The sequence below is a fragment of the Apus apus genome, chromosome 2 (assembly GCF_020740795.1).
Source record: "Apus apus isolate bApuApu2 chromosome 2, bApuApu2.pri.cur, whole genome shotgun sequence".
In the NCBI taxonomy this organism is placed as follows: Eukaryota; Metazoa; Chordata; class Aves; order Apodiformes; family Apodidae; genus Apus; species Apus apus.
The window spans coordinates 121,417,284-121,431,490 of NC_067283.1; the positions used below are offsets into that span (position 1 = coordinate 121,417,284).

Consider the following 14,207-nt stretch of genomic DNA (forward strand, 5'->3'; position numbering starts at 1 on the left):
TTCATATATTTTATGTAGAAGGTTTCAAACAGTCTGGGTTTCAGTGTTCCTGAAAGTGTATTACAGCCTGCAGACCCAGATGTGTCCCGGTAATTTTTTGACCTACTATAGGTTGACAAGTTGCAGGTGCCATTTGGTGTCCTGAAGGTCTGGGAAATAGCACATGTCTCCTGGAAGAGGCAGCAGACTCATGAGAGCAGAAGTGCTCCTGCCAGCTTGCCCATCAGCAGGCACACACCTCCCGACAAGAATGTGTCTGTCTGATATCTGGTCACCCAGACATGTAGGAGTGTCTGTGGTCCAGCTGGCCAGCTGCTCCTCAGGAGATGCACACTCTCGCTCTTGAAAAGCATTTACTCTTTTCAAGGGCATTCGGGCTCTGGCAGTGCATGTGCTTTTTTCCTGTATTTTAGATCCTTTCTCTTTCCCAGTTTCAGGCACAGCCAGCAGCACAGAGAACTGGAGTGAGAAGGCATGGGTACAGGAAGAAAAGGGTAATTTCCAAATCAGTAGTCTCAGGTAAATAGCAGAATTCATGGCCAAAAAGGATGCCTTTTATCACTGTCTTTGAGATGCTGAATGATGTGGCAGTGTTAAGTACTACAGACTTGGCATATATTAAACCAACTCTTTTTTAAAACAATTTTTTTTTATTGCCACCATTGAAATTAGAGAGAAGATAGTGCTGTTTGTACATAATCTTGCATGTTTGTAATGAGAGTTATATTTTTATTTCTAAACAGATTATGAATTATCATGGGCAGAATCATTCAGCAAGACTGTACACATGGAGACAGAAAATACAGTGAGGATACTCAACACAGGAATGTTAAGGAGGGCCCTTCAAATGCACCCACACTCACCTTTGCAGATAGTGCATATCCTCCAGAAAAAAAGGGAACCAACCACGAAATTGGTGAATTGCCTGCTGAAACCTTACATGGGCTACAGGAACCAGAAACTCTGATCTCCATTCAAATAGCTCTGCTTCAGCAACTCTGTTTATGAACTCCACTTCATCTCTTCCTCCTTACACTATCTAGCCTTACCGTCACTCCTCTCATATCACTTATCATGGCTGAATAATTCAATGACAGTAAATTCCTTACATTTTTTTCTTCCACAGCCTTCATCACTAATTGCTGGTTGATACTTTCTAGACTTCACTGTGGATATGTTTACATTTTTCCTTCAACACCACCAGCAAGGAAAGGGAGGGAGATGGGCTATAGCTGTTGGAAAAGGCACTCCAGGTCTGTTCAAAACATGCTCTCAGCTCCACCAAAGTGCTGCAGCTGGTATTTCAAAATACTTAATGCACCTAATTCTGAATACGGTTGGAGTGCTTAGAGGCTATTTGGTGGCTAAAACCAGCTCTAGGGTAGCCAGCTAAAACTGTACTGGTTTGTATCTTAACACTGTAGTTCTCATGAAAAGATTGATTATTTTTCAATTTTCAGAAGTCTGCTGAAATTGATACTCATTAAGATAATGAGATTTAGGTTATCTGGAGGTAAGGTATTTCCTCTGCCTGTCAAATAAGAGAACTGTATTCTGACGTATGAAGTAAGCATACAATTGTAAAAGTTATGTTTTTGGGTATATGATCATTGTAATCTCAGTATCAGCCCTCCTCAAGAAACTGTCATATAATGGGCCTTAATAATTGTATTTCTTATCATGCCAGTTAGAATCATACTAACAAAAGCCCAGAGCATGTACATTTTTACCTGTTGTCAAAGAGGGATTCCTCTGCATAGATTTCAGACCACACAAATCACCTCAACTCAAGGCATTTATAAATATTTAAATAAATAAAGTAAATGTTGATAAGACCACCTGCCAAAGAGCTAAGGAGAGTGAGAATTAATATTGCTCACTGCAAGTTCCTTCCATGTGAACTGCAACTTGAAATATAAGGATGTGGACAAAGGCCAGCTGAGTGGCTTATAATTACTTGGCACAATCTAGCATACTTACTATATGCTGACAGTATCATTTAAAGATATTACTATATTGCCAATTTCATAACATACTGGAGAGACAAAAGGTGACTTTCCCACCAAATTCTGAATTGCAAATCTACTGCAGTATTTAATTCCATGAGTAAGCAAATGTGGGCAGAAACTGCTGGTTATTGTTTAAGTCTACATCATCAACATTTCAACAACTTCTCTACTCAGGGAAAATTAATAATACTGTATCCCATTGGAAGGTATTAGGTATCTTTAAAACAATTAAGTGATTTGTTTTCTTTTAATTACTTCCTGCCAATATCCATAATTCTCCCTAAATGTTCAAAACGAACATAAAATACAATATTAAGTTGCTATTGGTTTTATATAATAAACCAATAAAGATTAATGACATAGCTCAGTAATCTAGTAATAACTGGCTTTTTTCATTGTTCAAGCTGCATGTAATCCTCACTGGATCTTAGATGTAGGTTAAAAGGTATTTAATGCCTGTTTTTCACTTGCCAAGGTCAAACATCACCTAGCATGTATAGGGAAAGAGGAAACATCTGTTGGAATAACTTACTTGACTAACCCTGACAGTAGGATTAAAATTTCTTAAAATTAACTAATTTATTTGGTTTGATAATGAATTTCAGTTAAACAATACAGGTATTTGTCAGTTGGACAAAATTCCGTTGCTTTACATGTGAGCACATTTATGCATATCCCTAATTACTGGATCTGGCAAGAAAATACTTTGTCATGTGATTTGTCATTATTTTTTATCTGCATATACTCTAAGAATGAATATTTATGTATTTTTTGTGGGTTTTTTTCCCCCCCAAAATTGTAAAGAAATCACAAACTTTTCACTAATTCCCAAGACTCTTTGGTTTCCATGGAATTCCACAAGTAAGATTAGAATACTTCTCAAGATCAGTGATTACACATTAAATTGTTACATACAGCAACCTTCAGCACCTATGATAAAAGCCTGACTTACAAGGTTTTTTTGAAAAAATTAAATGCATGTCATCTGAATGTCATTTATTGTAACCTTTATGAGAATTAGAGTAAAATGTTCTAGACTCCTAGTAAAAAAAAAACTTTAACAATTCAAATAGTTTAATTTGCAAATATAAGTTAATACAAATACAGACATTTTGTTCCAGCCAAGTATGGAAGGTGCAATCTTTGCCTTTCTAGGGTCAAAAGGGATTTCAACAGGGCCAGGATTGTACTTCAGCTTCTTAATACTGGCAAAATTTTTGTCAGGCAAAGAAGCTCAACAAGTGGACAGCTTCTTAACATAGCAGAGTCAGAATGCTTCATTTCAAAGGAGAGAGCAGAAGTTCTTACCCTGAAGAAAACAACTTTCAGGGAGGTGTTGACAGAACACTGAGCATGTGGTCAGAAAAATGTTACTCAAGTATATAGTACACTGGAACATGTCTATTAGAAGTAAGCTAGAACGATGACAAGCGATTCTCCTTCTGCACATCACTGTGTGCACAGGACCAGCCTTCACCAATGAAGCTGACAGCAACTGCACTTCCAAGAATTAACTTCAGTATTGCTTTATCTTTGTGGAGGATGACAATCAAATGCATGTGCTAGTAACACTGCAGTGAAGTTACTACTATTAGCTACTCTACTGATTTATAACCAGAAACTGAACTGTATTATCCTGTCGTTCAAAGAAATACAGACAATAAATGTAACTCGGTTAAAAAACCTAAAACTGACTTAAGATTAAATGACTTCTTCATGTACTTGTTTTCCAGCTGATTAAGTAAGAGCTATACAAGCAATAACCAAGAGAACTAAGAGGAAGATGTCTGAGGTACATACCTGTTTTCATCTGGCTTATTTTTTTTTCGGGATTCTTGGCAGAGGTTTTCTTTTAACTTTGTGCATCTCAGACAAAACTAAAAGTTTTGGCTCTTCTTTCACAGAGTGACTGCAGTGAAAGGGAGGAATAGAATAAGGTGTTTCTAAGTCAGCTGCAGAAAACAGAAGAAAAAAGGATTAATTTATTATTAATTAATTAATTAATCATGCCAAATCAAACCATATATATTTTAATATTCAGTATGATTCACTATGATTTATATATCTTGCTGTAGAAGACAGTGTAATAAGGTAAAATGCTGCTAATTTACTAGAATGTCACAGAATGGTTTGAGTTGGAAGGGACCTTAAAGATCTTGAGCACAGAAAACTTCGTATGAAATTATGGAAAGTGCTTCAAACACTGATGAAGGTGAATATTAATGCATGTAATCCCATTCAGGTAGAGTTATTTGAAGGGACACAGCACCTCCTTATATCAGTGGTTATTCAGAAGTCAGAATATTACTTTCAAAAGGAGCCATTACCATTCACATATGGCTTCCGACCAATGGGCAAACTCAACTTTCTTAGGACTGAGGCTGGCAGGCTGGGTCCTTTCCACTACATGTCTTCAAAAAGAACTGATCTTCATGAGATTTCATTAATTAATAATTTGAGATAGGATGGATAAAGAACATGCTCTCTCCCGTAAGTTACATATCACAGTTTGTCTTCTGAAAACAATTGTTTTAACTGCCACCAACTTCATTTTATAAATATGGTCATTCAAATCATTTTGAGTAACTGGAAGTCTAATGTCTGTTTCTAAATCCTGCAAGGTGGCAAGACATACTGTTAAGTCATTTATATTTTAATCTGCAGTTCAATCTATAGCAACAACAACTCTTACACAACCATTTAAAAAAAAATCTCATCGTCTATTTCAGGTTTTGCTTGAGTTTCAAAACTAATTTTGTTTTCCCTCTTCAAGAACCTGTAGCTTTTTGGTTTAGGTTGGAGGCTTTTTCTCCTCCAATACTTTTTTTTTCTCCTTCCAAGTTTAAAACTTTTGCTTCTGTGAGGCATGTTTTGTGAAGGCCTTTAAAAGGACTGGCACAGATTGAATAAGTATCAATAAATACATGTTTAAAGTCTGATGTATTTAATACACAAATATTCTAGAATGCAAAACACTTTTTATTTTTTAATATCTGGAAAGTAATAATGAATATTTACAAACATTCAAAATGTACTAGCTCCTGCTTGCAATAATTTTAGGAGATTGGGATGGAAGGAAAAAAAACACCACATGAATTAGTACTAAAACTAAATTACATATTGGAGAAGTCCAATTTCTGCTCTCGTGCTTTGGTCTCACCACCAGTACAAATCTCATTCCTCATATTTACTGTTAGCTGTTATTTTATTGTTTCTATAATATTTCAAATAATCATGAAGTAATTAATTAGCTTGCTTACAAAAATGTAGATAGACCGCATGATCATTTGTCATTCTTTCTTTGTTTTTTTTCCTGGCAGCTTTGGAGGCTTTCCAATTCACTAGGAATTGTCTTTCCATTTCTTTAATTTCTTTCCCATCAAGGGATTCTGTCAAAGAGAAGAGAACATTGTCTGTGATAATCCAAAGTAAAAAGATGTAAAAAGCTGTATGTACTGTGTACTGCTCTGTATTTCCTTACTTCAGATCTTTTTTCTTTTGTTAGTCTTTTGGCAAAAAAATACCCAATACACCTTGATGTTCATATTCTAATTAGCTGCAAAAGTGAGCTGACACAAAACAAAGCATCTAGTATTTTTGCAACTTTCAAGGGAAATATTTATCTATATTTTCACATTTAGTTAACATGCAACACCTTGCAGAAAGTTCTGAAGATAAAGTAATTCTCTTTATACAGGATATATCTAGATGCAGAAGTTCATAGGAGAGAATGCTGCATGGCTTGCAACAAAGGAATTGTGCCGATCGTGAAGACAAACAGACAGATTTGCCTCTGTAAGATTAACTTCACTCACTTTGATGCCATAAGGCTTATCCTCTATGTTGGCTTTGTTGCATCTGCATTTTTCAGTCAGACCAAATAAAAAACCTCATTTGGCCACAAATTCATCTTGTATTAGAAGTGTCCTAAGACCCTTTTATTTTTATTGTGCAGGTAGGATTTTTCTTTCTTTTAATGGCCAATATTTTGTTCTCAGAAAAGAGAAAAACAAATTTTGTAATTACAACTTTTAAGATAATACCCCCTTTATCTAAAAAAGTTAAAAATAAGTAGACTTTCTAAAAAAAATTATTTCTACAGGATGAATAGTTGCACAAGGAAGACTAAATTTCTCCCTATTATGCCAAAATTGTCTCAAAATAATAATGTAAACGGCATCTGCTATAAGTTAACAAATACATTAATAACACAAGTGTAAGCTGGTTTTATGTTCTGCTATATGATAAATTGAAGCAGGGTAAGGTATAAACTGTACAGCTGTAACTGTACAACTATAACACCTAAGCAACTAGTACAGGCCAATACAGGAGTAGGCTAAACTCGTCTTTGAAAATCAGTTTCACAACATCTGGAATATGAACTCAGAAAAGCCTTTTGTCTTACAACAACCTCACTACTCAATTACTAAAACTAACGATTAATACTACTAGTAGCAAAAGCTGAGCAACAGAGTTTGTGCAGCTGATTACATAGGCACTTTTAGCTACATTACCTGTGCATAAATTTAAAATTAATCATTTGACATAAATACAACAGTACTTTTTTTTACATACATAGTGAAATGCAAGGACATTTCAGTTATTTTCTGAAACAGTGAGGGCTAGGGATGGGTTTTTGGGCTGGCTACTGGTTTAATTTTTTTACCTAAAGTTTGTGACTGTACTACAATCCTGTCCCTGTACTTGGGTTTGTGGCAGATGGGGTTTCCTGTAAGATCCATTCTGCGTAGCTTTGTCCATTTGGTTAATGCAACCTCTAAATCCTGCAGTTGATACAAGAACAGAACACTGTGATTATTTTTTCCTCTCCAGAGTAAAATTCCATAGCAACACGATTTGTTTGGCCAGGCCCAAATCCTGCACACAGAAATAACTTCAGTGTGATTATTAATATAGAGTGACACTTAGCATTCCCTGAATATATCATAATTGCACAGAATAAATGGTGATGCAGTTGGAAAACTCTGGATTTTTAAGGAAACAGTAATGTTAGCTATGGAAAATTACCACTACAATCCCACTTATAAGCACTCAAAGCTGAGGAATTACCAGCCAAAGAATTAGCATGATATGCAATATCTGTAAATGCATCCCCATGGTCTCACAGAACCCTCAGAGTACCTGTGTCTGATTTTGAAAAAAAAGTTGAAGGATAAATACTTTACAGAGAAAGAACAGAATAAAGGAATCTAAAAATCATTCAAACTGCAGTAGACTGCCTCCCTCTTTATGTATATGTAAACTGCACTTTGCAGGAGAAACAGCAATCTGCCCCCTACAGAAGTGTGGGTGGTCAGTTATAGTATTGGCCCAACTAGTTAATTTTTTTAAATACACCTTTCTCCATATGGGGTTCTCTCTGGTTACCCAAGGGCAGTATGACCTAGATAAAATTTCTTCTGTCTTTTAAATACAATAAATTCAAGTTAAAGGATGCAAAGCTTAACAGATTAGTCCTTTCTACTCAAATACCCTACATTCTGAAATACTTCCTTTCCAAAATGTCACTTAACTGTCCTTCTTTATAGGTTTCCTTATATGTGTGAAAAGCTTAAGGTGGGGACTCAAAACAAACTGTATGCATACAAGAGAGAGAATTTATGTTCTGCAGTTGTAATAATTTGGAAAAACTCTACTAATCATGATGTGACAGATTCTAAACTGCAAAGTCTGCAGAATTTTGTAGCTTGATGCCAATAATGCAGTATTCAGCAATGCGGCCATCACTGTGGTCCATCAGATATAGAAAATCACCTGGGTAACACAAGCAGGGAGAATTCTGGTTTTGCTGGCTCTACTCTCTTGGTAGAAAATCCTCCTGGCAGTATTCTATGGGTTATAAAATACACGTTTAGAAAAATCACATGGAAGAGGAAGTGGCAGCACAGGCTCACCCTCCAAACCATATAATTTTTCAGCTGTCGATGATGATGGTGATGGAATTTGTTATCCAGTGATAACATCTTTTTAGAAAAAGAGAGAGCAAAAGTCTGGTTGTTTGAAGAGCGAGGATGATAAAACAATGCAAGAAACTCTGAGGACCAGTCCACATGAAGAAATGTTGATAAATCTCACAATGTTATACAGCAAAGATTTATCAGCCTGTATCAGAATAGCAATATAATTGTTCCCACAGTTTAGGTGCTAACATTTAATCACAAACACAACAATTTAGGGGAAAAGTATTTTAGGCTAGGCTTATTAAAAAGAAATAGCATTTAGCATGTGTATTTATTTATTCTTCCCTGAGCATTCAGGCATTCTCAGTGAAATATGCAATGTGTTCTAGATTTCACTAGGAATAATTTTTTCAAGTTAGTTTTGCAACACGAAGTTGTCTGTTACTGAAATAAAATGTATACAGTTTAACTTTGATGAATGTATACAGAGTCCTGTAGATTTTTGTTAGCTGTTACTTACTTGATAAATGACCCAGAACATGCTTACTCCAGTGTATGTTTATCTAAGAGCACACTAATCCTGTGCTGAAATATGATTACCCTTTCGATACGCTCTGGTTGTTCATTGCCTTCCTGTCTCTAATAAAGTGCTTTCACTTCCCAGCCTTTCAATAAGCTGTACTAAAGGGACCAGACACTCTTCTGGGCAGTCTCCGTTTGATAAATGATCATGTCATGCTATCACTTTGAGGTCTGCTGCAAAATACTGACGAGCAAATTATATTCCATGGCGGGGGGGAGGCGAGGGGGAAGGGCAAGTGCCTTGGTAGGCAGCTGGAGTGCTGGCAGTAACATTCTTACCAATTAACGATGGCCACTTAAGAATTGGTATTTGACCAGTGTGCTCCAGTTTTTATCGGAAACGTCTAGTCCAACTGCCCTAACTACATCTACAGACAGCAATTTGTCACCATTTTGACTTCCTGTCATAATCTGTTTGAGAAAATCGATAATTTTCCTCTTGTTCCTGACTCAGTTCTGAAGCGAATGAATTAATCTTTTGTGATATCCTCTTGTCATAATCAATACTGGGCAGAGGTTGAATAAATTAAGACATAGGAAACACAGATTTGTACAGGTATTTCTAGCTGTATTTTTTCTATCTATTCAAATACTCACACAAGGAATAATCTTCCCCAAACAAACATAATTAATAAATAAATATTCTGCCTTTTTGTAAACAGGAATAATTGTGAGGTTTTTTTAACTGGAATAGTATGTCTAAAAAATTCTCTTAGTATTCCAACCCAAATATACTGCAATTTAGAAGTCTTTGTGAACCTGACTAAAGTAAACCAGAAGCTCGGTAGGATAAATAAATGAAGTAGTGAGCACTAAAAATACAAAGAAAAGCCAATTCTATTAAAATAAATTAGTTGCTTGATAACTGACCTAAGACATGCTTTTTACATGTGGTAGCTAGTCAGTTATTTTGCATGAATTGAGAAAAAATTACTTAATTTTTTCTTCTATCTACTTTCCAGACTGCATTATATAAACTTCAGTCATGTGAAACAAGGTCATATGCCTTGATGTCTGTTAATTATGCTAACAATGCCCTGAATTAGCCAGAACCTTAAGTGCCTGAATTTACTAGCCCTAATTTTCAACTAAGCTGAAATCAACGTGGCATTGTTGAACAGCAAGGGAGCATGGGTTTTTGTAAGAATCTGAAAAAAATGAGATAAATGTTTAGGTATAAAATAATTATACTAATCACACAAAAGTGAGAAAAGACTACATGAGAAGAGTGTCCTGCATGTATTTCTTATGCCTTTCACAGTTCCCTCTTAAATAGAGCTAAACCTGACTTTTTAAATATACTTTGCATGGCCTACTGCTTTTACAAGAGGTTTGTTGTTGTGTTTTTTTAATTTAACTAAGAATTTATATTAGTCATAAGTAGAGCCTACTAAAATGTAATCTCTATAACACAGTAACTGTAGCTGGAAAGTTGGATATCCAGCTCCATCACACCATGTGTTAAACACATTATGGTCATTAATTTGACACTGCAAAGATATGAATAGAAGTACCTTATCTGCTCCATATTTCACGAACCTGGAGATTGTTTACAAAACACACAGGACAGTAGCTTACAAAATTTACCAGAGCTTGAACCAAGTGTAACTAATAGCAGCAGTTGCAACTAACTCAAATGCTAACCACAATCTTTTAAAAGCTGTACCATGTAACATGGAAATATAAATGTCTAATTGATTTGGATAAGTTTTAACTCTGGTCTTCCTGATGGTGAAATAATGAAATTTAAAATCCTTTCAATACAATATATACAGTTACTGAATAATGCAGTCTTTTCATCTGCTCCTTGTTCTGTTTCAGAAGATAGTGGTTTTTTTATCTCTGTCAACACTGAAAACACTGTCCCTGAACGGATATCCTCATTCTTAGAAATAATTGGTTCATTGGCTAAGACAACCTTATTTTATGATCATCACAACTGAAGTATTTTGAATTTTTAAGAAAGAAAAAAGACAAAAAAATCACTGCAGTATGTTTTATTTAGAAAAGGAATCCTTCAATTCCAATTCAGAAGAGAAGCTCTGGAGAGACTATCTACTAAAAAACTTAGTATTTTGATGTAACCAACACATTCAGTATGGTTTTAATTATCCAACAAAAGCCCACACTAACTGTATTTAGAGATTAATTCAATCACAACTGCCACAGGTTGAAATATAATATATTAATATTGAAATATAAGATATTAATAAACCTCATAATCCTCATAAATATCCTCAGAAATACATCAGCCAACATTTTTTTAATATTAACATGTAAACAATTAAGAGCAAAATAAAGTACATTCACCTAGATAACTGATAGATTTTGCCAATAAAATACTGGAGTCTCCTCACTAGTAAACAGAACTGCCAAATTTAATGTAAAAAAAAAAAAAAAAGTGTTCAAAGAAGTAACACAAATAATTATATAATTATATAATTAATAACCAACAGAAGTTAACTTGCCTAAGGAAGCAGAATGTGTATGTAAACCAGTAGTCAAAGAGTTTATTTTAATCAAGACTTCATCTTGGTGATTTGGACTAAAATTTAAGCCAAATCATTTTTAGTATTTATTTATTAAAATATAACTTTCAAAAAAAGCATAACATTAATGCCTATGGTTTATATTAAATGAAGACAGTGTTTTTTAAGTCACTTATAATTTGTTCCATGCCTTCACTGTGCAGTGATGGCCTCAGCACACTGTTTAAGATAAATTTGATATTCAGATAGTATCATGGCACTAAAATTATTTTTTAACTGCTCTTTACATCAAGAAGTAGAAGACATCATAACTTGTAAAAATAATGAGAAGCGACAAGTTCCTTTCTGAGAAGATAAGCTGGAATTTATAAGTGCAGATCATTCTGTTTAAAGCAACATTCACTACTGGAAAAGAATGAGAAAAATAACTCAATTTCATTTGTTCTAGCTGGTACTGTGGAAGTTAGAGCTCTTACTTACAAAGACATGTCTTTCCTTATGAGAAATTTATGAAAGAAATTCAATGTATACTTTCATGACAAGTACTTTTTAGGTACTTGTGCTTATGTACTACTCCAGTAGCAGTAATCAAAAAGTCACTTTGCTATTAGAATGGTTGTAAAATCAGCTAGATGATCTGATAACCAGGAAGTGGCTTTTACAATATTTACAATAAAATAGAGAATTAAAAGTGTAAAGTAAAATATTGCAAGTTCATTAACAATGATCACGTAATCTTTGCAAATTAGGCCACTGATAATCACTCGGCCAAAACATACACACTAGCTCTACATTTTGGAAATACTATATTATACTTACAGCTTCCGTGCATTTACTACTCAGTTGATAGATGCATGCACAATTTCCACTGCACATAAGATTAAAGGACATTTGACCATTCTAGATAAACAGTTCTCAATTTTTAATCTCAACAAGATTTTTGGCTGAGAAAAGACAGGGTGGTTGGAAAGTGAGAGGTTCAGTAACTGTAGAAGTTTATTTTTACTCATTAATTGAGGAATAAAGATTAATTTTATTATCTTCTTATCACCCATACTAAATAGAACAAATAACTAATACCTTCATATGCTGAAGTTTATTGTCAACTGCTGTAAGATAAGAAAGATTTTCCAAAACCGACAGTTCTTCTAATTCATCAATATTGTTACTGCTGATATTCAACACAGACAAAGATTTCTGAAGGAAGAAAAGAGAAAAATAATTTTTAAATTTTTTTTCATGTCATGCATGAGTCAAGTTGTAAATTCTTACAGAAAATGATCTTAAATTAATAATTAGTATATGAAGCAGAAACATGCCAACACATCTACCACATACTGCACACATGGTTTTATGCTGGCTTTCCATATTGTCCTAAAATGCTGTCTATTTAGGTTTTGTAGTCGAACTGAACTATGATTATTTCTCAATTATATCAGAAATTCCTAGTAAACACAGAATAAATTAAACATGTTCAAATGCTTTACAAAGTTCTGCAGGTGCTACTGACTCTACATTTGATGTAGGAAACAAGACACTGAAACTAACTGCCTTTGCCAAGATTACATGTTTCAGCATAGAGGTGAAATCCACATCTGATACCCACGTAGTCTCATTTAGCAGATAGACTACACTGTTGTTCTGTCAGGCTTGATCCTACAAACCTGCCTCTCTATGTATTTCTTTTCCTTGCCTCTTTTTTGGATCATGTGAGTCACATAAGGCACTTTGCTTTTTGTGACAATAAATAGTTATGAGAGATCTTTATATTCTAGTGAAGAAGTAAATGTGTTTCGGGCATTTATATCAGGAAATAATGTAGTTTAATGTAAAAGTAACAAGAAGCTTACAGCTCTGAAAGATGAAAAAGGACACCTAATCCAGTGAGTTTACAGTAATACCAGATAAAGGACTTACTATTACTTAGAAAATGTCTATTCTAGCAGTGGATACAGGAAATGTAACCCCCTTCTCACATCTGACCAAGATCTACACTGCAGGCAGAAATTAACAGTAGCGTTCTAGTACACACAGTGTAAACTTAATCTCCTTGGTCAAAGGATTTATTATGTTGTCATCATCAAAACGACACAGAACTTGTGGTCCCGTAGTTTTGGCTCTTTCATCTCTGACAGTATTAAGAGCTAGAAACAGACAAAAGAAGAAGAAAGAGAACTCAAGGGATAAAAGTAGAATGTTTTTACTTGTAGCTTCCACAAAGATGTTACGTGGTAAAGAATGTGAAGTGTTTCATAAAAACAAAAGAAAAAACCCACAGCAAAAGACCTTAAATAAAAGGCATGAAGAACAAAATGCTTGTAGCTCTAGGCCAGGAGGCTGAAAAACACTGAACTATATGAGGCTGCATCCTGGGAAGATTATAACTATATAACCTTCCTCTCCTTCCTACATTATTCCAATATAGAAGGAATAAAGTAAAAATGCTCTCACAGGAATAGCTCATTTCTATTAAAGGAAAATGGCAATACATGTCATGGATTATTTAATCTCAAAACAGAAAGAATAAGAGATAAATCAAATGTTTATGAGATACACGTGAACAAAAGATGCTCTTCAAGACCTGAACACGCTTTGGGAGACAGAGCAAGATTATTTTTTTTACTATACAACTGCATCCATTAGTAAATAAAGTCTATTCTTTTTTACCACTTCAACAATACATTTGATATTTACTGAGCAATTCACATATTGAAAGAAAACCTGAAAAGCTGACTGTCATGAAATTTTGACTTACCACAACACAGAAAAATTGCAGAACTGTAACTAAATTATTTGATTGTGTTGCTATTGATACTCAGGAAAAAAATAAATTAATCTGTTGGCACCTTCTTTTTGCCATTGTATTCTCTAGAGAAATACAAATGGCAGCAAATAAACTAATATAACAATAAAAATGGAGAATACCAATAAACTAATTCACTGCAAACTAAGTAGACTAAGATAACTAACAGTAATAAATTCCTGCTCCTCCTTCAGTTTATTCACATTCTATTAGTATAGGGCACCCACACATTTCCTTACATGCTCTCACTCTTTTTTCTCATTTCTATCCTTCATAGAAAAATAAATGAAGACATAGAATCTGCGGGAGTCCTTATAGGAGAATTGGGATGAGAATCCCTTGGTAGAATTTGAAAGAATGCCACCAATTGGCAGAAAAGGAAAAACAGTGATCAAGGGCTAAT

At 34.5% G+C, this 14,207-nt stretch overlaps 2 protein-coding genes across 6 annotated transcripts in view; both read right to left on the reverse strand.

The window, feature by feature from the left end:
* ARFGEF1 (ADP ribosylation factor guanine nucleotide exchange factor 1) overlaps positions 1-14,207 on the reverse strand; it is a 235,950-nt gene that overhangs the window by 35,815 nt on the left and 185,928 nt on the right. The gene's annotated exons all lie outside the window — the stretch shown is intronic.
* Positions 1-14,207, reverse strand: part of PPP1R42 (protein phosphatase 1 regulatory subunit 42) — a 28,977-nt gene that overhangs the window by 10,050 nt on the left and 4,720 nt on the right. For 3 of the 5 annotated variants that reach the window (XM_051609851.1, XM_051609852.1, XM_051609850.1), the window contains exons 5-8: positions 12,082-12,198; positions 6,676-6,793; positions 5,270-5,398; positions 3,810-3,961 (exon numbers count right to left, since the gene is read on the reverse strand). In XM_051609851.1, the coding sequence (XP_051465811.1) occupies positions 3,825-3,961; positions 5,270-5,398; positions 6,676-6,793; positions 12,082-12,198 (501 nt within the window). In that variant the 3' untranslated portion in view covers positions 3,810-3,824. Of the gene's footprint in view, positions 1-3,809; positions 3,962-5,269; positions 5,399-6,675; positions 6,794-12,081; positions 12,199-14,207 lie in introns of those variants that run through there. The other 2 variants (XM_051609854.1, XM_051609853.1) reach the window with 2 other exon arrangements.